The sequence below is a fragment of the Haliaeetus leucocephalus genome, unplaced genomic scaffold, assembly GCF_000737465.1.
Source record: "Haliaeetus leucocephalus isolate CR32 unplaced genomic scaffold, Haliaeetus_leucocephalus-4.0 Scaffold616, whole genome shotgun sequence".
Taxonomy (NCBI): domain Eukaryota; kingdom Metazoa; phylum Chordata; class Aves; order Accipitriformes; family Accipitridae; genus Haliaeetus; species Haliaeetus leucocephalus.
In genome coordinates this window covers 3,371,912-3,397,458 of record NW_010973052.1, presented here as the reverse complement: position 1 = coordinate 3,397,458, position 25,547 = coordinate 3,371,912, and the positions used below count along the sequence as shown (strand labels likewise).

The following is a 25,547-nucleotide window of genomic DNA, read 5'->3' as shown; positions in this document are numbered from 1 at the left end:
GACTCAGCGTCTTGTGACCCAAGGAGGTAGACCCACCACACACCGGGCAGGCCCACCCAAAATACGCACAAAGGATCATGGAAAAAGCCCTGTGGAAGCTCTGGTCATGTCATGTCACTCTCATGTTGCCTGTGTGCCCTTCTCTGCCTCACATCACCCTTCTGGTTTAGTTTGTATTTAAAAATACCCCAGTATGAACTGTCTGAACAATTCACCTACACGTGGCTGTTACTAGCGAACAGGCTGAAGTAGGTTTGTCAGCTTGGTACCCACTCCTGCTGACAGCTCCCTTGCTCCACCATCCCTGGCACCCACTGACAGCAAAGGAAGCAGCTGCACAGGAACGTCAGGATTTGGTACGCTGTATATGGTTTTTGTAAAAGGTACCTGTGATGTAATTTATAAAATGAGAAGTATTTAGAAAATGTTCGAAATAAAGCTATACAGCTCATGAATTCAGGTAATCATAAGAAGTCATCAAAAACATCTGTGCAAAAGAACTCTTAACAAAATTATAATATATTAGACAACAGGCCTGATGAAAAAAAAGTTTGTAACAGGAATATAAAAAAACCCCACTCACACTAAAGAATGCAATTCAGAAGCATTCAAAAAAAGGAATAATGCTTTTTCTTCTTCTTAAATACAGAGCAGAGTGTGCAGACACACCCCCACCCCCCATTTTCCTGGGAACAATCTTTCTTCCACTACTGTGGCTTTGTTGAATTTTTGAGCTTTCCTGGGGCAGGTGGACTGGAAGTTACATGAGTGAGAAGTGACTTTTCAGAAACTATCCAATGTGATCTCTGAGAAATAACATTGATTTTCTGTGCATCTTACCCCCATATAACAAATTACATTAACAATTAGGAGAAGTATCTGTTTATAGTACAGTCTTTCTACACACACCAGGTTACATTTTCCCCCCTGAAGTGAAGGATGCTATCTTTATCTTCTGTACAAGACAATTCAAGAACTGCTGCAGTTTATAAACAAAGCTGCTCTGAATTTGACAGCTGACTGAAAAAAAATTGTGAAAAAGGTAGAAAGAACCTTTGATACAATTCCTATCAATCCTATACACTTTGCTTAAATCTCTGCCTAGGATGTGCCCACAACATTAAGACATAAGAGTCCCCTTTGGTACTTCTTGAATTACAGACCAGAATTAATTCCCATATACTATGACATTTAATAACAGTGCAATAGTGGATTTAGTTCTCCTAGTAGAGCTGAAAGTATTAGAACATTTTCCAGCTTCTATACTGAAAACCGTTGGGTCAAACTATTACTCTCCAGAGTTTTCAACTGTATCCATAGAAAATTGCAAATAAGTACGAGTTTCGTTATGCTGACCGAGTCCATGTCCATGCCCATACTTGCATACTACTATAAATTTACTCCTCCGTAAAATTCAAGCCCAAGAGATGGAGTTTTCTATAAAAGATATGACTGTTGTTATCATCCCAGAAAGAAAACAGGCTTTTAGAAGTTTTAGAAAGAACTTGCAGTTTCAGGCAGTACTTCAGAATATTAGACACTCTAGTCTAATGCATCAAGCAACACAACACCCAAATTATAGCAATTTGGTGCCACTGAAAAAAAAAAACCCCAAACCAGAAACATCTCATAGAAGCAAAAACTGAAGGCAAGCCATCATTTACAGAGAAATGTCATATGGAGAATGCCTTGCAAACTGCTTTCCATTTTCTTCACTAACTTTCACAGTCTCTCTTGTACAGCAAGCCAGAAATCACTTAGTTCTTCTTGATGGTGCAGTGCTTTTGAATGGATCAAATTCATCCTGCAATTTGTAAACAGATAGGTATTACTAGAAATAGCATGCATTCTGGGCCATAAAAAGTAAAGTCACCTTTAGATTAAACTAGAAAGCCTGGTCACATTATTCCATGTTTTCTGACAGACCTGTTCTTGTTGGTTTTGATATGAAAGAGATTATTCATTGATTTAAAAGTCCAGATCACAAATGTGCAGAGAATAGAAACTGAGTTTACATCAATATATTCAGAACAGCTACTGAAATGGGGAACAGTCTATATTTCAGGTGTGACCTAGGAAAATGTTACCATTATGAGCAGCACACACCTCAATGAAGTTAGGTCCATATATGTATCTCAAATCATAATTTACTGAGATTTGCATGAATCAAAAATACAGTTTCTTTTTGCATATTCAAGCAAACATGAAGTTTTGTATTTCAGGTACAAGAAGAAGAGATAGTACAATGGAGAGAAGGCACAAGAATGTAACATTTTCTCTGAAGTGGCCAACACCTGACATTTTTAAGGCCAGGATCCTGACCGTACATGACAGTCTACTAGTCTGTGAAAACAAACTGCACAGTGCTTGACAGTATAATGTGTATTCTATTCAGTGCAAACTGTGAATAAAGTTCTACTTGTTTAATTATGGAAGTAACCATTTCCTAGCAGTTCCAATATATACTGCAGGAACAGACACCTTAAACTTGAAGATAGTATTTTAATTTTTTCTTTAAAGTGTATTTACATAATTTGCAACAATGAAACAATAAAGTGCCCTGGAAAACAGCCGTTTTTAAATGCAATAAAAAACCAAAAATTCTTCCTTTTTACAAGAATAAAGTACATAAACAAATGAAAGGACATAGCCAAGCACTAGAAGAGATTACAATTACTTTCTTCCCCAGGCAAAATAACCTATTCCACACATTTCAGGAATGACAATTAACTGATTAAGGATTGAAGGGAAAAAGGACTGGATATTGTCCTGAGGTTCCTTCCAGCCTTATTTTTGATGATTATGTATATATTCTAATTAAAGCTGGTTGCAATAATCTAGCGCTGTTAGTGGAAAAAAAACCCCCAAATTTCAGTTTTACTTGGAAATGCTTTATTCAAACAGCTGTAAAACAGTAAGCTTGCTTACACAAAATAAAAGAAAAAAAGATCACTATATACCATACCTCATCTGACTCAAAATCGACTCCTCTAGATGTTTGGCTTTGTGAACCTCTTTTACTAAGTGAAGATGTAGTTGACAACCTTGAAGCGTACAAAGCGAAAAAAAGGTATCAGCATGTTCTCAATTACCAGACATTCCAATAACTTTCCCTTCAACTTAGATTTGAACCATCAATACAGAAATTAAGAATGAATAGAAATAACAGTAAGTAGAACAATTAAAATTCTCAAACTAACATTAATTCTAAAGCTTTAACCTAGCTTATCTCAATCAGTAGACCAATTTATTGTTATAGAAAGATCATCCACATTAATAGGTAAAAATTCATATGAATTCTCTAAGCAGTGTTATGACTTCCTTAAAAATCTGGGGGTTTTTTTCAGGTAGTGGATCAGATCCCTGGACTCTGCTGATTGCCAATCAGAAATAAGGCAGTCATGGTAGCATTCATGAAGTAAACATACCAACCTTTGATTTACTTTGGAAGAACGAACAATAGAAATGTCTTCTAGATCAGAGTCATCATCCATAATATCCTGAAAAAATTATATCATTTATAAAGCTTTTTCAAAGAATTTATTCTTGCAGAGATATAGTGCATAATACTACAGTACTATAGCACAGAACCTTTGGGTTTTTTTCCAACTATATGCCTACTTAGTTGCAATATACACTTGACAGGGCTACAGGCTAGAACTGTAGCATGTGCAAATAAAGCACAAGTTTTGCTCTTCAGATCTTTGATCTTGCAGAAACCCCCAAAATACTCACGTATATACACTCTGTATCTTAAGACTATGGTCACATGATCTTTGTTTTTTTTAAAACACCATACCAAAAAAAGGGTACAAAAGGTCTACAGATTAACATTCAGAAACTTACTGCTGGAACTGATAGCTTGGGAACATCTGCTGGTTTAAGCTGATGTTTTAACCATATATTTATTTTTCAAATCAGAAGACAGCAAAAGGTAGCGCAACTTCACTCATGCAAGATGCTTCTTACCTCAGAGTAAGATTTAGATGAATTCAAAGAGGACTCTGGTTTCAAAGACCTAAAGGCTAGAATAAAACAAAGATAATATTTTTAAAGTGCTCACGCAATAAAATGTAAACAAAGTTATATCATTTTTTTTAAGACCTGCTTAGCATGCATTTTCTCTACAAAATACCCTGTAAAACAAAGAAGCAAAACCCCCCAAACCCAAACCAAAACATAAATTAAGCCTCTGCTAGACTCTGAAGAACCCAGGGATCTAACCCTCTGTGCATCAGGAGGTGCTTTCCAGTCTGGCTGAAAAACCTGCAGTAACTTTGGTTACATGGAAGAGAAAAATATTACTATAACTGATGTTCCTGTATGTCTAACAGTTTAGATGTCAATACATCTGCTAAAATTGATTTCTCCACAGTATTTTAGGTCATTTGCTGACCAATTTAAAATATAGGTGATTTGTCGATTAATTTAAAACTTGCTCTACCTTTGGGTATTTTGTGTGGGATTCACGTACAGATTTGTGAGCAGTATTCTTCTTCTTCTTTAATACTCAGATTACGTACGCTGTCTCCTCAGAGCCTGTCCTCTGTAGCAAGGAAGGGCTACTCTCATACATGCAGCTTAAATTGCAGCTAAGTTTCTCTTCCCTATAAAAACTGGCATTTCTAAAACTTGCTGCAATGTAAGACTAAATGGATTTGCATTAAAGCTTACTAACTTGTAAACATCAGTCAAGTTTAAACTTTTTATCCACTGAGGAATATTCTGCATAAAATAGAGACTATTAAGTCACATTCCTTCTATGCTTATTCCTTAAGGAACTGCATACAGTAAGATGTTACCTATTTCCAGTTCTAGTCAGAAGTTCCTGACACATTTCATTTTACCCCATGGCAGTAGAGTATCACTATTCTTTTTTTTCTCCTCCATTTTTCTTCCTCTCATCACAGTTAGTTATTCTATTTCATTAGAACCAAAAGAATCTCTCACAGCTGAATAGGACTAATAGAAATAAAGGCAATTATGGCACTTCTTCATTAAACAAACACCTTCATTACAATTTGAGAGAGCAGATTACAGTAATGGACAGATTGAAAGCCTACCATCCACGATAGACATATTCTTGGCAGGCACAGACACAGGCTTGTAGGTTCTGCTGCTAGTAGCTGACTCTTGGCTAGTGCTTCCTGTAGGGATAATAAACAATATGCAAATCTGTTCAGTGTTTGGGGTTTTTTCCCCCCCTTTAGTCTATTGTTACTGAGTGGGAAGTCACTTAAAAACCTACATTCGTCTTTACTCCTTCACTTTCTTCCTTGAATCAAAGCCCTTCTCACATGCAGGAGGACCGCTCTGGGTCAAGTGTTCAAAGCCCCACGGACACAGCCTCTTAACACACACGCCCCTGCTCTGATGGGATCACAACAGTGTTGGAGCACATGCTCATAGAACCAGTTTAAAGGCACTAACCAAATCAGTCCTAAGATGACTGCCTTTGTTTCAACTCATCCTGCTCTTAGACCTTTGGGCATATATTACTGAGACAACTCAAAGGAGTGTATTACTGCAAGATCCCATCTTTTCTTTTTTTTACTTATATATATATTTATATATAATGGAAGTACTGCTATCACTGTAAAGTGCACAATTACACATAGCCAAGGAGCTATTTAATTAATTTTGCTTAGGAAACACTCCCCATTTTCTCAGTCACTAGAAACAATGAAGTCTCTTATAACTTGCATTAGGATAGAGACAATCTGTACCTTGTCTCTATACTGATCAAATGCATTACTTTTAGCAGTAACAAAGGTTTATCCATGCACATCATTGCACAGACCTTCCCAATAATGCATCTTTTAAGAGTCTACTATGTTTCCATAGGTGGGAAGCAAGATATTTTTCTTTTAATCACCCTGTGGAAAAAGTCACAACTTAGCCCTTGTAAGGCTCTATGTAATATGATACCAAAAATATCTGTGAAGAATTTTTTTTCCAGTAGGAGTCCTTAAGCAACAAATTTCCACTTGACGGAAGCATCAGAAGAAAGTTGCCTTTTAAAGAAAATGTCAGTAACTGAAGTACAAGGAATATGAAGTTTTTCTTACCTCTTCCCCTTCGAGATGAACCTCTTGCTGTTGAATTTTGTCCTCTTGCACCTCTTGCCCTACCTCTTGCGCAACCCCTTCCTCGTCTCACTGTTGCAGGAAGGCCATCATCTGAATCACCAGTGTCTTTCATCCCCGTATCCATGAGTTCTTCATCACTGGAGGCTGCGACAAGAACTGCATCCTCAGATCTGTGGGCTCTAGCCCTGGTCATTGCCTGAAATGGAACAGTAAGTGCTATAGGAAAAAGAATCTTAAATGATGAAATGCACTATTGTTAAATCCTAGTTGTGATATATAGTTCTAAACCGTTGAGGCTTGGAAGATTCAAATCCACAGCATTATGGAAGGCAAGGCAGTCTGTCAAAAAGCAGGGACAGTATTTAAGCCTATTTAATCTAGATGTGTACATATAAAGTAGTTAGCTAAGCTCTGATAACAGAATGGAGCTAGTTAATATGATGTCACTGGAGTTTGGTGAACAGTTCAGGTCATCCTGTCAGCTACATGCATCTGCTTGGAGGAAGCACCCTCTGAGCTCCATTGACTTGATCTTCACTGATGATAGTGGGTGCTTCATACAACTAGTTCACCTGAAGATATCTCAGATTAGGAGAACTGAATCTCACCCCAGGTGTCCTTTTTCTCAAAATTTCATTCCAGTCCCACATAGCTTGCAAAGACAAAGGAGCACCAACACTGTCAGTGGTTGGCAATTCTATTTGGAAAAAGATACATGCAATCTAGATATGAATCTCTGGGAGATCTAAGACTTTAAGATCTAGGACTACTGATGAGGACAATAGTACCTAAAGGTTTACTAATAATACCAATTTGTTCCAGTAATATCATGCAATACAGCCTAGCTGCATGTCCACTGGTGATGGGATCACAAATAGTTTAAGCCAACAGATCTCTGAAGATCACCTGCCTGGTCTAACCTCAGTTCAGAGCAACAACAACTGAACATTCAAGTTCACAAATCTGCATAAGAAAAGAGGTCTCAAAAGCCAAATCGAGCAGTAGCTTAGGCACATATTATACCAAGCAAGATTTAAAGAAGACTTACTAATCTTCCCTAGGCAGACAGGCACTTTTTGGCAAGGACAATGTTGAAGTATTGCTAAGTGACTTCATTCATATGCAGAAGTCACCATTCCATTCTTCAGCCTATGTTCAAAATTCAAAGGAGTTACCTCACGAACTTCCTCATCCTCTTCTTCAGTATTCTCTTTTCTACTCTCCCTGAATTTTCGCACCTGAATAAAAAAAAGTTCCCATCAAAATAACAGTTAATTTCATACAATAATCAAAACACAGCAAGTGAGAAGTCTTGATCACTGAATTATTAAGTCAAGCTCATGCGAAATGCAAAGACGACTGCAAAAATAACTGAACAGTTTCTTTAGAGCCTTTTCATGCTGTCCTACAGTTTAAGGATCTCACATTCTATTAATAACTGGAGCTACATCACTGGGGAGACAAAAGCTTGGGACGTGATGAAAAGTAGGAGATACTATGTTCAAGAGAAGGGTAGTATACGTAATTTGACAATAAGTGACAGTGAAATATCAATAACTGGAAAAGAAGGGACAGAGATGAAGAAGCAAGACAGAAAAGAACGATATTGAGAAGGAACAAACGTTGCAATAACATGTACGACTAAGAAAGCCCAGCTTGCCAAGTATGAAAAAATAGATGATGGGTGAGAGGGAAAGATATTCATCCAAAAGACAAAAAAAAAAAAAACAACCAACCAAAAAACCCCAGAGTGCCACAGAAAGCCTAGAGACACCGATTGTTTATGGTGTCTTTCAACCTCTCATGAATTAAAGCAACAAGCAAGAAAACAGGTAGCTACAACCTTACTCCCCCCACTAAATTATTCTTTACGCAGTGCACACTTAAGCTGCAGAACAATTTTTCATACAATGCTTGAATATTACAACTGAATACATGGGCTTATGTGGAAGCTCAACAAGTTGACAGAGAAGTCTATTAAGGGTCACTAAATATACACAAACCAGGTTTGTCTCTGGGAGATCCTCAGCTGCCAGCAGTTAGAAGCTAGTAGAACACCTGAAGGATAATTTTCCTTTATGCTTACCCTGTTCTTGTACTCTTCCCTAAGCCAATATGAAAAAGCTAAGAGAGATTATAGTTACTGTCTTTCTCGCAGTAGATATATATATATATAGTTCTACATATATTAAAGTGACAGATCTTTTCTACGCATGCGTGTGCCAATAAAGTGAGAATCAGTATAAGCATACCTAAACCCCATTTTCAATACAAGCTTTTAAACTATGTATTTGAAACTTCATCACAATATTTATTGACTAGAGGTGAGCGTTGCACATGCTCCACACACAGGCAAATCTATTCAATCAGGTTTGAGCACTGTTTTTTCTACTACCTGTCTTAACCTCTCCTAAGGAATTAGCATTAAGAGAATATTACCTCCTCGTCTATTTTTTCTTCCTCTGCATCAGTGCGACGCTCCTTAAGAAACCTCTGTGTTTTTTCTAGCTGAAATTTCACCAACTCTTCTATGGCATCTTTTTCCTCTTTGTCCACAAACTCCTGCACTGCTTCTCCCATTCCTCTTTCAGTTAGAAGTGAAAGCTGTACTTTCTTTATAATTGGGGAAAACATTTTGTTAAGAAGCATCTGCCATCAAAGAAAGCGAGTAATATTCCTGCTGTTTCAGATAAACATTACATTAAGTTGGTTCCAAAACCAGTAATGTGCATTGAAGATTTCAGAGAAAAGCACAGCAATAAGCAAACATGTTACTCGTCATAATACAGTTATAACCCTCTTGCTACTAGCATGTAACACCTACTTAACAGAGTATTTTCCAGACTCAAATAAAAAAGTTTCATAAACAGTAAAGAAACTACAGTGCTAGTCATATCTAAAATAATTTGTCTGAAATGTATTGCTGAGAGAAGGTAAACTGTATTCCTTCCTAGTTCCCCCCGCCTTTTAAAACTAAAGATCAACTTGCAGAGACATAAAAATGCTATTAAAAAACAGGCCCTGAATTATTACAGATTATAAGTTACTTAGTTTTACTATAATATTCTAACATTAAAAAATGCCAGTTACGGAGCAAGTCAAATTATTATTGTGAAGCGTTAAGAGCTATTAAGGAGAAGTTTACTCTGTTGAAATGCAATTCTGTGAATAACAATAGTTCTCACTAATCTCAATCAAGTGAGATGATATTCATCAAGATATTCTACATTAAGATATTACTATGGACAGTAATTAGTAAAAGTAGTAGATGCTACTGGTGGTGTTTCACACCATTCTCTTCTCTACCCTCCTTCCCAATACAGTAAGAGGATACATTCTGAGAATGAAACCCCCATACGGATAGTAATGCTAAAATAGCCCCTTTTGTCTGTAAACTACAGCACAGATAATTTCTTAGTAATAAGCACTATATATGCTTATTAATGATTTTTGATCCTTCCAGGCATCCTTTAGGAACTGTTTTGAGGGTTGCATCAGAAGCATAAAACCTTCCCTGAAATAATGCTGTGCAGAGGAATAAATCTTACAGCTATTATAATAAAGTTGTTTACAAAAAAATAAGATAAGCATCTCAAAAGAATGACTTATTGTAATGATGCAGAATGTTCATGTTGACATTCAGCAATTAAGCTTTCTTCCAAAGGAGAAAAAAAAAAAAGCTTGCTAAAGAGACAAATAGCAGTGATTTTAATGTCCAGGTTCCAGGATTTTAATCTCAGTTTACCAGCAACACTGGAACTGAACAGAGTCTGGTACTTACTAGCCATTTTTTGGTCTAACATTTTTTGAACATTCAACTACAGCCCTGTGCCACCTCAGGGTCCTTTTATTTCCCTAATCAGACAAGATCAGTGTCTAGCAAAGCCTGAAGCACAAGCTATCTTAATACAATGTTTAAGACCCCTACCATCATTTTGGAGCACAATATGCTTCCCACCCCCTCCTTCTTTCATTACCAGTTTTAATCTAAAATGTATGGTTCCCCCTACTGCAAAAGCCTTCTCTGAACATCAACAGATCCTTTCAAGTCTTTACAGATGTTGAGCTGCTGAAGCAGGCCTCAAATGCAGGACCAGTAACTGAGCTGTTTATATAAGAACATACAGACAAGTTGGAAGATGGTGTTAACAGGCACAATTTTGCAGACTAAGTGAGGAAAAGAGATTAAAAGCAAAATTTATTTTTCATAGAGTAATACAGTGCCCTGTCTTTGACACCACTACCCCTCCCTATGGGATTTAGGGATGGCATATGTTTGAAGAAGTACCTACTTCTGAACTAGTCACCCTGGGTTCCCTATCATATTCGTAAGGCAAATAGCCCTTCCAGGGCATGGTTTATGCCATCCTAATACTGTGCCTAACATGTGTCTAAGGTTAGGCAATATGATATAATTTGGGGGATCTTTACCTCAGGAATCCTTGCTCTAATGACTTTATAGAAAGCATGTTCCGAAGTAGCTTCTGAAAGTTGTACTTGATCATCTAGATCAAGCATTTTTCGGTGTCTGACTCACTGATTATTATTTTTTACCTCCGAGACGTTACTGCCCGGGTATTGGGAAAAGGAAGTAAATTGGGTTTAAAAAAAGGGTGGGGAGAAAGCAAACTATTGGGGGGGGCTCTCTTCCTTCTCCCTGCTCTGCTTTAAATATAATGTGGAATTGCACTATGTCTGAGGACACAAATATACTGCAAAGTAACAAGTACTCCAAGTCAGCTGGTAATAGTAAATGGTACAGTCTCACATTGACCCTATAATAAATTAAGGTAGCTTCTCACTCAGAGCATGCTGCCTCACATTTTCTTCCTGTAAGAACATGACACATCATTTAGTACAGGGCAGACACTGCAAGTTCACATGTAGAGTTATAATGCTCTCAAACCAGCATGTGTTCACATACACTATACAACCTATATACAACAGTTACTTGTTAACCTAAGACATATACTTCATACAGAATTCACATGCAGTTATATAGGAAATAAATTTACTTCTTGGTGAATGTCAGAGTCTTTTCAGGGCACACTACTTCCATTAAGAAAGCAAAAAAAAAAGATAAAAAGATTATATTCCACTAAAAAAACCCCAACTGTAAAAGGTAGAAAGATACCTTCTCCGCTGTCTGAAAATACTGCTTTACAAGGTCTTCCACCCTCAGTGTCATCCCCTCAGCAGTAGGTCTGCTAACCAGTTTTCCAAAATTAAGATCATTGTCTAGAATAGAAAAGCACAGTGGCACCGTCACCCACGTTTGCAGCTTTTAATTATTATCCCACTGACAGTACTAGGAAAAAAGGTTAATGTAGGCCTCTTAAGAATTGTGGTCCCTTTTATATGTAAAGGTTTTTTGTTCTAACTGTAAAGACTATTGTCTGGAAACACAGGTAAACAGAATGGATGCAATAACTGTACAAGACAACTCCACCTCTAGCAGATACAAAGTATTCTTCTGACTACCAAATGTCTGGAATTATAAACTGAACACTATGTCCTGAAGGTTACTGTAATTGAACTCTAGAAGATCACAAATGGAAGAAAATCAAAAGGACTCATCAAAGCACAAGGGCTTTTTTATAAGTAACTCTGTTACTAGAGAAGAAATTTTCCTCCAAAGCATGCTGACTGATTTTCAGTAGAAAATGCTCATAGCTCATTAAGGCTGCCCCCCATTCTCAGGCAGCAAGGTAGGAATGACAGAAGAATGAAGGGGATAATCAACTGAGGTAACCATATATTACACAAAATAATACAAAGTGACTACAGACTGCTTCCAAACATCTGCGACATGCAAGCACAAAACACTGTTTTGTTAGCCTTGTTATATAAGCAGCTATGACAAAAGAAACAATAACAACTTCTGAACTCATAAAGTCTTAACATCACCTGTACTGAATCATAGCATTATTTGCACATGTACTGAAAATTTTGACTGCTTTATTAGCCACCTCCCTTTTATTAGAGGATATCTAATAAAGCAACGCAAAGAACCATGGTATTCTTTTTACATTCCCTTCCTGAACCTGAGATAGATGCACATTAAATGGGAAAATTAAACTGTATTGATGAAACACAGTGACAGATGTGGTAGCTATCTTGTATGTTAATGAGATAACCATTAAAAAAACAACACAGCAAAATAAAACAAGATCAATAAACCATAATTAAAAAAACCTCACTAAAAGCAGTTTTTATCCATGAAACATGAAGTTTTGAACTTTATAAAACTGACAGTGTAAGTAAAAACTGTCAATGAAATTGGAGTGCTTACAATGCACGAATGTGAAATATTAACAGTTCTTTAGCACAGTATGTTCTTGTGCAAGCTGTATCTTCATTAGCAACTATTACAAATCCAGTATTTGGGCTACCTCTATTAACCATTTATCAAGAGGTTACAGTGAGAAATGCTACAATAATAACAGCAATTATTTGTTTTGCTTGAATAGAGACATACCTGGAACAGACCAGCCAAGAGCACCTCATACACATGATTAATTAGGGCAAACAAAATGCTGTTGTACATTTGGACTTTTTTTTTTTTTTTTCCAATACACAAATATCTCTCAAGCCCATCCCCACCATTACTTTTTTAGGTATAAACAAATGAATATAAACATAAACAAACAGCAATAAAATTAAAAAAATAAGGGAAAACGTACAACATCCATCTCTTTTCCTGCAGAGTGCCCCAAACCAGCCACCTCATTCTGAGAAGTCTCAGGAGTGAGATGTTTAATGTCTTTCATGGTAATTATCATAGAAACATGGAGTAACTCAGTATTGGAGCTATATGTATTACTATAAGCAACTCAGTAAGGTTTGAGGCCAAATAAAAAGGAATTATTTTTGAATAACTGTCAGAAGATGCTGTGCTGAATATCAGAATTTTAGACAAACCCAGAAATAGAACAGAAATACTTGTGCAATATATATACACTTAAATGAGGCTATGCATCTTTACTCCTCCTGTAACACATTAGACGGTAGACACCAAGCCTTTGCAAGTGCTGGGTAACAAAGTAAAGGAAGAAGAATGAAAACCAAGGCAAGCCAATAATTCCTTCCTTTATAATTACCATTCTTCTCTTTTTGTTCACGATGCCTGAAAAAGTATATGATGTCTTTTGGGTTAGCTACCCTATCCATGTACTTCTGGCTAAAACGATGGACATTGAATGGTTCGAAGCCACCTGCATAATCAACCTAGAAGAGGAAAAGAAAAATTTAAATATGAAACAAACAGAAATAGAGAAGCCACACAAATCAAGATGAGTTTGTTACACTTCAAAGGAGAAATTAAAGTAAAAAAAAAGTTAACCTAAAATTAATGCTTTACTGTACTATACAGAATAGTTAACAGATAATAATAGCTAATAATAATATTAACAGAATAGCTAATAACAGTCCAGATTCATAACTTGTTCCTAACTTGTTTCATTTACCAGTGTTCAGGAAAGTTTCCATTAATTGGGTTAGGAACAAACACAGGATAATATGACTTAGAAAAACTTCTCTGTAGATAGCCACTTTTGATACCCTTACTCAGACCAGCAGTGAAGTACACTTATGACCCATCTCATCCTTTACCATAGAGTACTAGTTATACCACAGAAAAAAAGAATCATGGTATGAAGGCAATTTATACTTGCCTGTACACAGCAAGAAATTTTATATATTACGTTTATACAAAAAGCATGACTTGACTTTGAAACTTTTCACAGTGACCTTTCAAAACAAAGCAATCCAAACCGAACAATTTCTTACTCGTAATCTTATGAGAGGCTTCTCTGGCTGGCGTGGATTTCCCAAACGTTGTCTTTCTGCGTTGTCCAGCATCAGTTCAACCTGTGAAGCAGAATTAGAAATTCAGTTCCGCTTTGTTCTCTTAGAGATGCCTGAACCCTTCAAGTATAACTGAAAATACATCCAGATGCAGGGGGAGCTATAAAAATAAATAATTATAGGATGTGCTCTCATTCCTGAACAAACGTATGTACCAGTATCCAGCCAAGCGCCATAAGAATGAATGAGAAAAAAGTCACAATGAAAGGCTTATCTTTCAGATATAGTGTAGTCCAGCAATATCTACATCACTGATCACTCATGCAATTTTACTTTATAGCTATTATCCTTTGCTAAATTTCTAGGTCCAGAGAAAAGCAGGAAGAGACTTTTACAGACCTAAGAACCAACAGCAATTAATAAACCCACTTAGTTACTTCTGCCACTTCACACAACACAGTTGTCACGGTTTAGGTGCATGTATTTATGCTGGTTCCAAAGTGCACATCCCAGTATGCCCCACTCTTAGGCAGCAGCTTTTGTACAAAAATGATATGGACTCCCATAAAGCACTTCCAGCCCACTTCAGTAGGCTATCCCTGTCAAGGAACCTGGAAGCCAAGCATGCAGTGAATGTCACAGAATTAGCATCCTACGGAAATACTGCCTAAGTCTGTCTCGAATAATATGGGGCAAGACATGAGATTTCTCATCTTCCAGCCTCAAAACCAGTCACAGATCCCATTCCCTGTCACTACACGGTTATCCATATACTGTTAGCATTACAAGTTACCTTCTCCATGCAGAATGCTTGTATTGCCTGAGTTACTTTAGGATTGTCAGGATTAAAAAGATCTGGATGATCAGCTAGAACAATATCCTCCATGTGGAAAGTTCGCACTGTCTCTAGAGCAATCTTCTGCATTTGCATTTTTTTCCCTTTAACATGCAGCAAACCAATGTGTCTAGAAAGGAGAAAGGTAACTTACTAGAAGATAAACTTAAGATCACTATAGTATAAAGATTTGTTTTAAATTAATGTTTACTTTTCAGGGATAAAAAAGTTTAAAAGCTATAGGAAGTTCCTGGATCTGTACTTCAGGGTTGGCCCTGCCAAACTTCAGTTCTATTATATTTAGACAGTGCTTGTTCCATGCACAAGCATGCATACACAGTTCCTTGTATTCCAATTTATCAGGGTGTAACTCTTCTCACGTAAGTTCCATTTGCTTCAAATGTTAGGTTTAATCCTAAGTAAAACAAAAGTTATTCTAGGCACTGATTCTACCTACTTCATTTGTTATGTCACACTCTGGAGCTCATCCACACTATAACACAAGTCCTTGCATACTTAAGAGTATTTTTCCTTTGTCAACACAACACACAAGAGACATAAGGCAAGGGATAAACAAGAACAAAAAGATCACACACTTCTTCACAGCTTCTCCAGGGGACAGAGATGTCACCACTGAACTTCCTGGCTGAGAAACATAGAAACGTTGCTGTTCATTTTGGTATGGAGCTATTTTGCACTCATGTTCGTGACCCCACACAACAAGATTAATAAAGTCATCTAAAAACTGCTCTGGAATGTAGTTGGTAGCTCCATGTTTGCTTCTGTTCAAGAAAAGAGAAAAATAATTAGAATGCATACAGTCATGGGTGGGCAACAGGGGAGTGAAGGAGGAGAACAACATCAGTGTGATTTAAAGTGATACAGAAATGCCAGAAAAAATATCTGATGTACATTCCATATCAGGTACTCTTCACAGTTATTCCTTATGCAATTGTTTAAAGTGTTTGGTTAAACAAAACAGTAACTTACACAGCTCATTCTTTTCTGTTCCCCTCCTTTTATTTGGATCTCCCTTCTTACTTGGCTTGCAAGACTTCAGGGTTATTTTCCATATGAATGCTTTTATAGCACCTCACGGCCCTTTTTTTTGTTTGTTTTTTTAAATGGTGGGGTAAACCCCGCTGAATTAAACAGACGTGAGACACACCACCCACCACCCCTTTACAGAAGGTGAAGGAGACAGAGGAGTGAGCTCCTTCAGTCTACTGGACAGAGATCAGTACACAGGGTTATCTAAGCTATATTTGTTTACTTCTGCCTCGCCATTACCTGCACATGAGGACTGCACTCTTATTCAGGAAAAATTATCAGAAAAGATTTGGAAAAGAACTCTGCCTGTTCTGACTATCACTGCTGGAAGAAGTGTGTAGGCAGAAAGAACACATGCTACCTATGCTCTCTTCAAGAGAGTCTATAAAGTATAGCAGTGCAGGGGAAGATTTAGCACTCATCAAATTACAGTTCAAACAAGGATAGAAGATACAATATGAAGTTTAATGCTGTTTCAGCTCTAACAAGCAGGCAAGACAATTCTATGCATATTACACTACAAACCCTCCACTGCCCCTAACTGTAAGAGTTTGGGAAGAGATTTCCCAACATTCCTAACTCATTTATTTCAACTCTTTTCCTTTATGATTCTTCTGTAAGAAGAGCTGTAAAAACAATGGTTTCATTTGGGAAAATCTTAAGAAACCAGCTACTCACAAGAAGCACCAACTAGCATAGCTGGCTTTCTCAACTAGCCTTTTCAAGGCAGTTTAATGAAGTAACACAATATGTTTACAAGTCACTGTAATTCATTCAATACTGTTACCTATTTTGATGAATCACAAACAAGTTAAACCAACTATCTTCGTCTTCCTTTGGTCTCAGCATGGTTACTTGTTTATTGACAAACATACGATACAACCGCTCATCTGGAATAGCTCCTGGAGTGGAAAAAACAAAACATCAAATTGTTTTTGTGTGGTAAACCAACTCTTCATTTTATAGCATTTTTATCAGCAACTCTATTAAAAAGAGCATGAAGAACACAACTTTGTGGCAAGATCAGATCTTCATTTTCATGACCTAAGAAGTCTGAGGCATGATTAAGAATTTGAACAGGTCAAAGTATAAATTGGCTATTTTACTAAATAGACTTCTGAAAATAAGATATTTTAACAGGAAATCTACCTTTAAAGAATTGCTAAAAGCAGTTTCATTAGCTACATCTGGTTTGAGACCTCTTACCAGTTTTCTTGCCAAACAACTGACTATGGGAAGAATTAAAAATATTAGAAGAGGTATTTTGTTTCTTGTTGACAGAGTAATATTATTTTGTTGTAAGGTGGAGTCTAAAACCAGACACTATTGAGCAGAGATGGAGTTCTTAAACATACTTTTAAATTCTCTACAAAACAAGAAATAAACCATGAATTCTGCAAATTCTGTGAATTCCCACACAGCAGGAAAAAGTCTGCAGTACGTCTGAACTGTTTGTCACTGATTATTTCCTTGATGTTTTTAACAAGAAAAAAAAAACCCAAACCATCCGTACCCAGGATTCATGATGCATTTCAATAAAATCCCATATGGAGTTTATGTATAAGAACAAGTGCTCTCTAAATCAGAGAAAGTCAAGAGGGTATATAATACTGGCACAAGCTCAAAGAAACATCTCATGAACATTTTCATGCAGCAACACCCATACTTTAGAAAGTTGTTGCATTTCCCAGTAATGATTTTGGGTATTAAAAATTCAAATGCTTTTTGAAAACTTTTACACTGTGGTATTAGAACCCTCACTACTAACCCTTAGAACATCTAGCAAGCTTTTAAAGTATCTCATTAAACATACAAAATCATGGCCAGCTAGGACTTAACTTATAGCTATAAAAGTTGCTTGGAAGTTAAGTGTTTAAGCACTCATCACTGGACATAAAATAAGGGGAAAAAATTAAGATCTTAATAGTTAACTTGTCTAGGCAGAAAGCAGACAAACATAACCAGTCTAAGTAAAAAGTGAGGGTAGAGGGGAAGGTGGAGGAAAAAACAGAAAAGGGACAAATGGAAGTTGAAAACCCACCATAGAACACCTTTAAAATATGATACTCTTCCTCAGTTTCTTTCAAGAAACTGAGGTTACCTGCAACAGATATTACTTATGACCCACTTCAGACAGACACATCAGACATTAGATTTCTGCTCAGACTGTTTATGTTTTTAAATATAACCAAAATGGCAGGTGAATGTACAGTGTTTAAGTTTTACCTAAACAGGTGGAAGTAAGCTTAACACACAACAGTGTGATTGCCCTGACTCGATACACAGGCACTATCTACGGCTAACTTAAGCAGGGCTCATTTAAGACCAAAAGAAGTACAGAAATAAGGTTATTGAAGGATTTATTTTAAAATTAAAAAAAAAAGGCAAAGAAAAAATAAAAAAAACTTTCAGCCTGTGACAATGCAGCAGGAGGAGAAACTCAACATTGTCACAGAACGGATACACTTTAATTTACTATTACTTACACCTTCATGTTCGTTGCGGCACTATATGTTTCCTCCAACTTAATTTAGACCCACTGAGCTTCAGTAATACATGAATAGTCTAGCCACAGTCTGGCAGACTAACACTTACCCAAGCCATACAGAGCAATTTTTGTTCTACCCTTACGCAATAAAATGGGACTAATATCTATTTTCTCCACAGAAGTTGAACGTCCAAAGTGATTCAACAATCCTGCACAGCTTAAAATATCCAATGCACACAGTGCATCTGCCTGTAGAAAATATTAAGAAAAAAATATAAATTTTCTGCTCAAAGTTTTTAGTCTTGAAAGTATAAGTGAAACAGCCTCAAAAAGGAAAGAGAGTATCTTTCCTTAAGTAACTTCTGTAGTTGAAAAACCCCACCACATATATCAGTGGGGGTTTTTTAGTACTCTCATGTACAGAAGAAAATCCCTTTTGCTTACAAGTCTTGCTTCATTTTAAAACCATGAAATTAAACATTAAAACATTCAGAAAAACAAAACCAAAAATAAACCCAAACAGCCAAAGTCTCTAAACTACTACAGAAAATTATCTGGTTAAGCTAACTACTTCATAGTAGGTCCAAAGTTAAACTTCCGTTGTTATAACACTCATCTCCATGATACACTGCTATTTGGTATAAAATGCAAAGTTATTAATTCAATACACATGCTGTGCAGCTTCCTAAATGTCCTTTTCCTGCTTACTTTTAGTTGTTGATTTTTAAACTAGCCTTTCATCATTAGATTATCTTCCTTGAAAACATAAGATGTGTATCAATTGCATATGCACAAGTCAAAGTATCAAAATTCCCCTTCTTAATGAAAAAAGGTTTCAGTCTCTGGAGATAGAATTCATTTTAGAAACTTTCTGAAAGGCTGCCATTTCTTGGCATGAAAAGCGATTCTGTTCTCAGTGACAGAAATCTATGTAAATTAAGAATTTAAACATAGTTCATATGGATCCCTTAACTTCTTTCCATTCTCTTTTTTAATGTCCCACTTAACTTGTTGTCACTAATTAAGAGAATTCCTAAAGATACACAAAATATTTTCGTTAGGAGTGGAGCAACTGACTAAAACCAACCTGTTCTCCAAGAAGCATATTTCTATACAAGTCTCTATTTCGATAACATTATTTTTGTAATATAACAGTATAGTACAATTATGATAATAATTACCCCTGTGGGATCATCATGATTGCCATGAATACTAAAAACTGGAATAGAAATGTTGAGATTTCCATCCTGATAATTCACCCATGGAAACCTGAACAAGAAGAGGAAAAAAAAAGTTAAACTATACCTGCAAATCTGTGGACAATTCCCAATATTCTCTTCAAATTAACGTCATCACAAATGCATCATGACACCAGCGCAAATGAGTACTAAGTGGCTACGACTAAGCTTAAGCTTCACAGCATAAGAAGATTCTTACTCATGGACTGGAATGGAGCTTCCCACTGGGAAAAGGGTAGCAAAAAGAACCTATTTTTTTAGAGCAAGCCTATGAAAAGAATTGTACATGTTGTGTGGTACACGCAAGAGCAGCGGACTGGGCTGTGCAACCTTTGTTAACACACAAAGAACTCTGCTGATTTTACCACAGCAATTCATGTAACTTGGTTTACTTGCATTGTACTTGCAGAATAGAAACGATACATTACATAAATGTATCAAATGTCACAACACATTCAGAAGTTTCTCAAAAAATTGTGTGCATTCCTTTATAGACTTAGACTATAAAAGATGACAGGTAAAGTCATACTGTAAACTGTCCAACACAAACAGACCTAAGACTTCAAGGTTCCAGTCATGGAGGATATAAATCACAAAAATCACAACACATTCACCCCATATGCAAACCAAACCTTACACCGTAATTTGTAGGAACGTACTTACTTGCTATAATGAAAATTAACTGCCTGATCACTCAAAATTTCAAACTGAACAGGACGATCACCCATGCAGTATTTTCTTAGTGACTCCAAACAAGAGTGTAATGTTTTTCTGGAAGGTTTGTTGTCATGAAAAAGGTCCCCACCTAATAAAACAAAGTCCACCTGTATGTAACAAAAAGCTCTATTATTTTAATACAACATTTTGTATTATGTTGGAAGACCTCTAAGCAATAATTGTTTAAATTATTTCTTCTAAGGGGTTCCACATATCTCCTCATATCTGGACTTCTAGGTAAAACAAGTTGGTAGTTGCAGACATAGTATTTAATTTGCTCATGAAACAAACATTAACTAAATTATTCATTAAAACAAAACCAAACGCGAAAAGACCCATTTATGAAGAGGTATAGGAGAATACAACGGATCATCTTGAAAAAAAATACCAGTGAAGTGTTTTAATAAGGGTCTCCAGATTGGCTCCCGAGTATTTTCTTTTGACAGGCATGAAGAGATACATTATCTTTTCATTGCTGAGGTACCTAGTGGGAAAAAATCAGTAGCTATCGCTACATTACTTTGAGAAGGTACTAGCTGCAGTTTCTGTACATATTTAGCTTTTGAAAAGGCATTAGGAAAAAAAATAATCTTCATCAAAATTACAAATAATTTGACTAAAATATTCAATCCTTAAAAACAGAATCATAGAACCGTTTAGGTTGGAAAAGACCTTTAAGATCGAGCTCAACCATAAACATAACACTGCCAAGTCCACCACTAAACGTGTCCCTAAGCACCACATCTACACATCTTTTAAATACCTCCAGGGATGGTGACTACACCACTTCCTGGGCAGCCTGTTCCAATGCTTGACAAGCCTTTCGGTGAAGAAATTTTTCCCAATATCCAATCTAAACCTCCCCTGGCGCAACTTGAGGCCATTTCCTCTTGACCTATCGCTTGTTACTTGGGAGAGGAGACTGACATCCACCTCACTACAACCTCCTTTCAGGTAGTCATAGAGAGCGATAAGGTTCTCCTTAGCTCTCCTCTTGTTGCTAATCTATTTATAGAAACATTTCCTATTGTCTGCTACAGCAGTATCCAGATTAAGTTCTAGCTGGGCTTTGGTCCTTCTAATTTTCTCCTTGCATAAACTCACGACATCCTTGTAGTCCTCCTGAGTTGCCTGCGCCTTCTTCCAAAGGTCATAAGCTCTCCTTGTTTTCCTGAGTTCCAGCCAAAGCTCTCTGTTCAGCCGGGCTGGTCTTCTTCCCCACCGGCTCGTCTTTCGGCACATGGGGAGACAGCCTGCTCCTGCACCTTTAGGATTTCCTTCCTGAAGAAAGTCCAGGCTTCCTGGACTCCTTTGCCCTTCAGGACTGCCTCCCAAGGGACTCTCTCAACCAGGCTCCTAAAGAGGCCACTGCCCTCCACAAGTCCAAGGTAGCAGTTCTGCTGACCCCCCTCCTTACTTCTCCAAAAATCAAAACCTCTTACCGTGTTGTCATCGCTGTGCCCAAGACAGCCTCCAACCATCACATCACCCACAAGTCCTTCTCTGTTCACAAACAACAGGTCCAGCGCCTTCCCTAGCGGGCTCCCTCACCAGCTGTGTCGGGAAGTTAGCTTCCACACACTCCAGGAACCTCCTGGACTGTTTCCTCTCTGCTGTACTGTATTGCCAGCAGACATCTGGTAAATTGAAGTCCCACACGAGAACAAGGGCTTCTCCCAGCTGCTTATAGAATATTTTGTCTGCCTCTTCATCCTGGCTGGGTGGTCTATAACAGACTCCCACCACGATATCTGCCTTGTTGGCCTTCCTCCCGATTCTTACCCATCAACGCTCAACCCTATTGTCACCATCATTAAGCTCTAGACAGTCAAAACACCCCCTAACATACAGGGCTGCCCCACCGCCTCTCCTTCCTTGCCTTGCCCATCCCTTCTGAAGAGTTTATAGCTATCCATTGCAGCACTCCAGTTGTGCGAGGCATCCCACCGTGTTTCCGTGATGGCAACTATATCATAGTTTTCCTGCTGCACAACGGCTTCCAGCTCCTCCTGTTTGTTGCCCATGCTGCGTGCATTGGTGTAGGTGCACTTCAGCTGGGCTATTGACCCCGCCACCTTTTGCGGGGGGAGAAGCCCTAATTCCTACGTGACTATTCTCAGGCGCTTCCCTGGTTTCTAACACATCAATAAGCCTTGTATCTTTGCTGCCACGTGGATCTCCATCCCCTACCTCCACTGACATGGCAGAACGAAGGGCCTAGCCAGCACACCGTCCCTCAAACATTGGTGTGCCAGCCCCAGGCTTACCTCTAGTGAGCCTGGGTTTACCCCTTTCAGCCTTCAAATCTAGTTTAAAGCCCTCCCAATGAGCCCTGCTAACTCCTGTGCAAAGATCCTTTTACTCCTTTGAGACAGGTGTACCCCATCTGCTGCCAGCAGGCCTGGTGGTGTGGAGACCAACCCATGATCAAAACACCCAAAATTCTGCCAGTGACACCAGGCTCGGAGCCAGGCATTGATCTGCTGGCTCTTCCCGTTTCTTCCCTCATCATTCCCTGCAACTGGAAGGGCAGAGGAGAACACTGCTTGCGCTCCTGACCCCTTAACCAGTCATCCCAAGGCCCTGAAGTCTCCCTGGATTGCCCTTGGACTTTACCTACCTAAAAATCAGTAACACATAACAATCCGAGGGCCGTACCAGGGTAGGAAACTTTCTCTTCGCATCTTTAGCCCGGGCCCCAGGGAGGCAGCAGACTTCCCTAAGAAATGGGTCTGCTCTGCGTATTGGGCCTTCTGTTCCCTTCCGAAGGGAGACTCCTATGACAACGACCCCTCTGTTTTTCTTTACGGAAGCGGTTCTGACGCAGGACATAGGCCGACTTAACCTCAGCGACACCTCCAAGCTGGATGAACCATCGTCCTCGCCACTGTTCGGTTCCACTCGCAGAGCCTCATACCTATGACACGAGGGCACGCGGGAAGGCGGGGTGGTCACAGAGGAGACGCGCCTGCTGCGCTGGGCAGGAACTTGTCACCATTGCGCCTATCCCTTCAGTTCAGCCCGGCAGAGAGGACAGGGAATCCTCTGTATCACACGTCCCGCCTGCCTGTTGGGCCTGTCTCAGGGAAGGTAGGGTGCGATTCCAGTAGTCTCTCTCTCACTCCCTGATACTCCTCAACCTACTCACCTCCTCCCGGAGCTCTGCCACTAAGTGGAGGAGTTCCTCTCCCTGGGCCTGCGGTTCCCACAGCTCTGCTCACTGCTGCCGGCCGGCACTGGCGTCAGAGCAGGACACGGCCTGCAGCCTGGCACCGGAGCTCTGTCTGGGCAGCTGCGTCGGTCGTGGTGGGCGCAGAGCTTAGAGAGGCCGCGGCTTTCTGCCGGGTGGATGCCCTTGCTCCCTGGTGGAGCTGGCAGGCCTTCAGCGCCCTTCCTGCACGAACTGCCACGCAAACTGCTGCGCCGTGTCCTGTTCGCTGCGCTCCCGGTCACCAGTGCTCCCCAGGGGCTTCTTTTATACATGTGGGTGGGCTTGGCCACCGTTGCTCCTGGCCTCATCCAGGTCCCATCAGCTGCTGTTGCATGAGCTGCAGGCTCCTGGTGGCTTTCTCAGCCCCCGCAAAGGCTCCCCTGGTTTGGGAACCCCCCGTGTGCCCCATGCTGCAGCTCTCAGCTGTGGATCATGTGGGCTCCGGAACTGTTTACCTCAGCAACTCAGCGCTTTAACAACGCTTTAAAGTTTCTAACTTTTTTTCCTACTTTGAGTTGTCTGAAGACTTTGTATCATTACCCTCACTCTCCCCAATTATTTTCCCTTCTTGCAGCGACAAACCCTCTCTAAATACCACTGGAACTGCTGCAGGCAATCTGAAAACACCATTAATGCAACCAGAGTCATAAATTAATAAGAACCCTGTCACAAAGGTATAGGCTTTCCTTTTACTGAAACAGAAACATAACTGGTTGCAATAAATAGGTTAGTTTAGTCATCTAATTTGATATTACTAAAGATTGCGCCAGGACTAAGCTTTATAGCTTCTGGCAGATTGGAATGCATTTTCCACAGTCTCACTGCTTCACTTCCCAAAAAGCAGTACTTACTTCCTTTTTTTGAGCATGGTCCAGAATTTCATTAAAAGTTACAAATGTATCATTTCCACGCACAGGATCCTTCTCCAAATAGCCAAGATGAATATCAGTAGCAATAAGTATTTTAAAGGTATCTTCATCATCCCTGAATAAGACGGGAAAATTTGTGTTAGAGAGCAATATACTTAAGAATTTCAAGAGAGACTTTATTAAGGTAAGCTGTTATTTCCAAAGTCATTAAATACGTAGGAGATTTGTTATAAAACTCTATCAAAATATAATTCCGGTAATCTTCTCAAAACATTTCACTACTTTTATCGCAAACAGCACTTCACCAAACCAATGAGTCTGAAGATTTGGTTATTCCAATCAGCCTACTCTGGTAAAGGGCTGCAACCATCTCTCTGAAGTATCTAATGAAAAACTAAAGAATCCTTTGTACGTTTTCCGCCTTTAAAAAGACTCGGTGAGCAAACACTCAATTTCTCTCTTTGCACTGGTAATCCAGATATATATGTGTGAAAGTAAGTATGACGATCACAAGGACCTGAGGGAAAACACAAATGATGACCTGAGTTCTTAACTCATTCCAAACATACAAAAGTCTTGCTATCCGATATGACAGCACCGCATAGAGCTGCGGACAACAGGAGCTTACTGGGAGTTGACGGTACTCATCTTCGTGCCGAGACTCCTCGCTAAAAGGCTCTGGACACAGCCTAGTAAGTCAGGTCAGAGGCCAGTTGCTGTCTTCATAGACGCTACGTAAAGCCTAAGAGACAACAACACACCAGTTACGAGAGAAAGGCACCGGGAGCTGGACGATCAGCTACCCAGTCTGCTGCCGGTAATTGCTGCTTGCCAAACCGTTCAAGACAAGGAAAGGTCCGTGCTTGGTTCGACCGAACAAGGCGAACGGCAGCCCCGTGGGGCGCCGCCAGCCCGCTCGCCCCGGCCGCCAGGGAACCGAGCGCCGCTCCCGACGCCTCCGCCCCGGCGAGGCCGCCCGGAACTACGCAAGGACGGGCAACCCCAGGGCAACGGCCGCAAAACAGGACCGGGCGGGAGACGGGGCGGACGGGCACGGCGGCACCGGGTCCCCGCGACGAGCACGACGGCCATCGGGCTCGGGCACGGCGGCGGCGACCGGCCCGCTCCCCCTGGGGAGCGCGGGGTCAGCGGCCAGCGCAGGAAGCGCACCGGGGGACCGCCCTGCTGAGAGCGGAGGGCGGCGGGGGAGGCCGCAATCCTCCGCCAAGGGGCCCGCGGCCAAG

The 25,547-nt window shown here is 39.4% G+C and overlaps 1 protein-coding gene across 2 annotated transcripts; it reads right to left on the bottom strand.

The window, feature by feature from the left end:
* Window positions 1-3: 3 nt before the first annotated feature.
* Window positions 4-25,171, bottom strand: MRE11A (MRE11 meiotic recombination 11 homolog A (S. cerevisiae)). Of its 2 annotated transcripts, XM_010578219.1 has the most exons (19): window positions 24,932-25,171; window positions 24,286-24,418; window positions 20,170-20,330; window positions 19,450-19,537; window positions 18,376-18,517; window positions 16,568-16,682; window positions 15,327-15,512; window positions 14,689-14,860; window positions 13,878-13,958; window positions 13,190-13,316; window positions 11,224-11,327; window positions 8,529-8,702; window positions 7,265-7,327; window positions 6,069-6,285; window positions 5,064-5,147; window positions 3,970-4,025; window positions 3,433-3,500; window positions 2,966-3,044; window positions 4-1,804 (listed from the first exon to the last, which is right to left on the bottom strand). In XM_010578219.1, exons 1-19 carry the CDS (start codon window positions 24,949-24,951, stop codon window positions 1,754-1,756), a joined length of 2,121 nt encoding a protein of 706 aa, XP_010576521.1. In that variant the 5' UTR covers window positions 24,952-25,171; the 3' UTR covers window positions 4-1,753. The 2 variants fall into 2 exon arrangements, with proteins under 2 accessions (XP_010576521.1, XP_010576522.1); XM_010578220.1 differs by lacking the exon at window positions 24,932-25,171 and having other exon boundaries at window positions 20,170-20,311; window positions 24,286-24,371.
* Between the last annotated feature and the right edge of the window lie 376 nt (window positions 25,172-25,547).

Excerpts from the sequence above, each read along its gene's own strand:
- MRE11A (XM_010578219.1), bottom strand. The coding sequence starts at position 24,951 with ATGAGTACCGTCAACTCCCA. Across the intron at positions 15,513-16,567 it reads TTTGTGATTCATCAAAATAG|AAGCAAACATGGAGCTACCA; the intron begins GTAACAGTATTG and ends TTTCTTGAACAG. Across the intron at positions 8,703-11,223 it reads ATTTTCAGACAGCGGAGAAG|AAAGTACAGCTTTCACTTCT; the intron begins GTATCTTTCTAC and ends CCAATTATAAAG.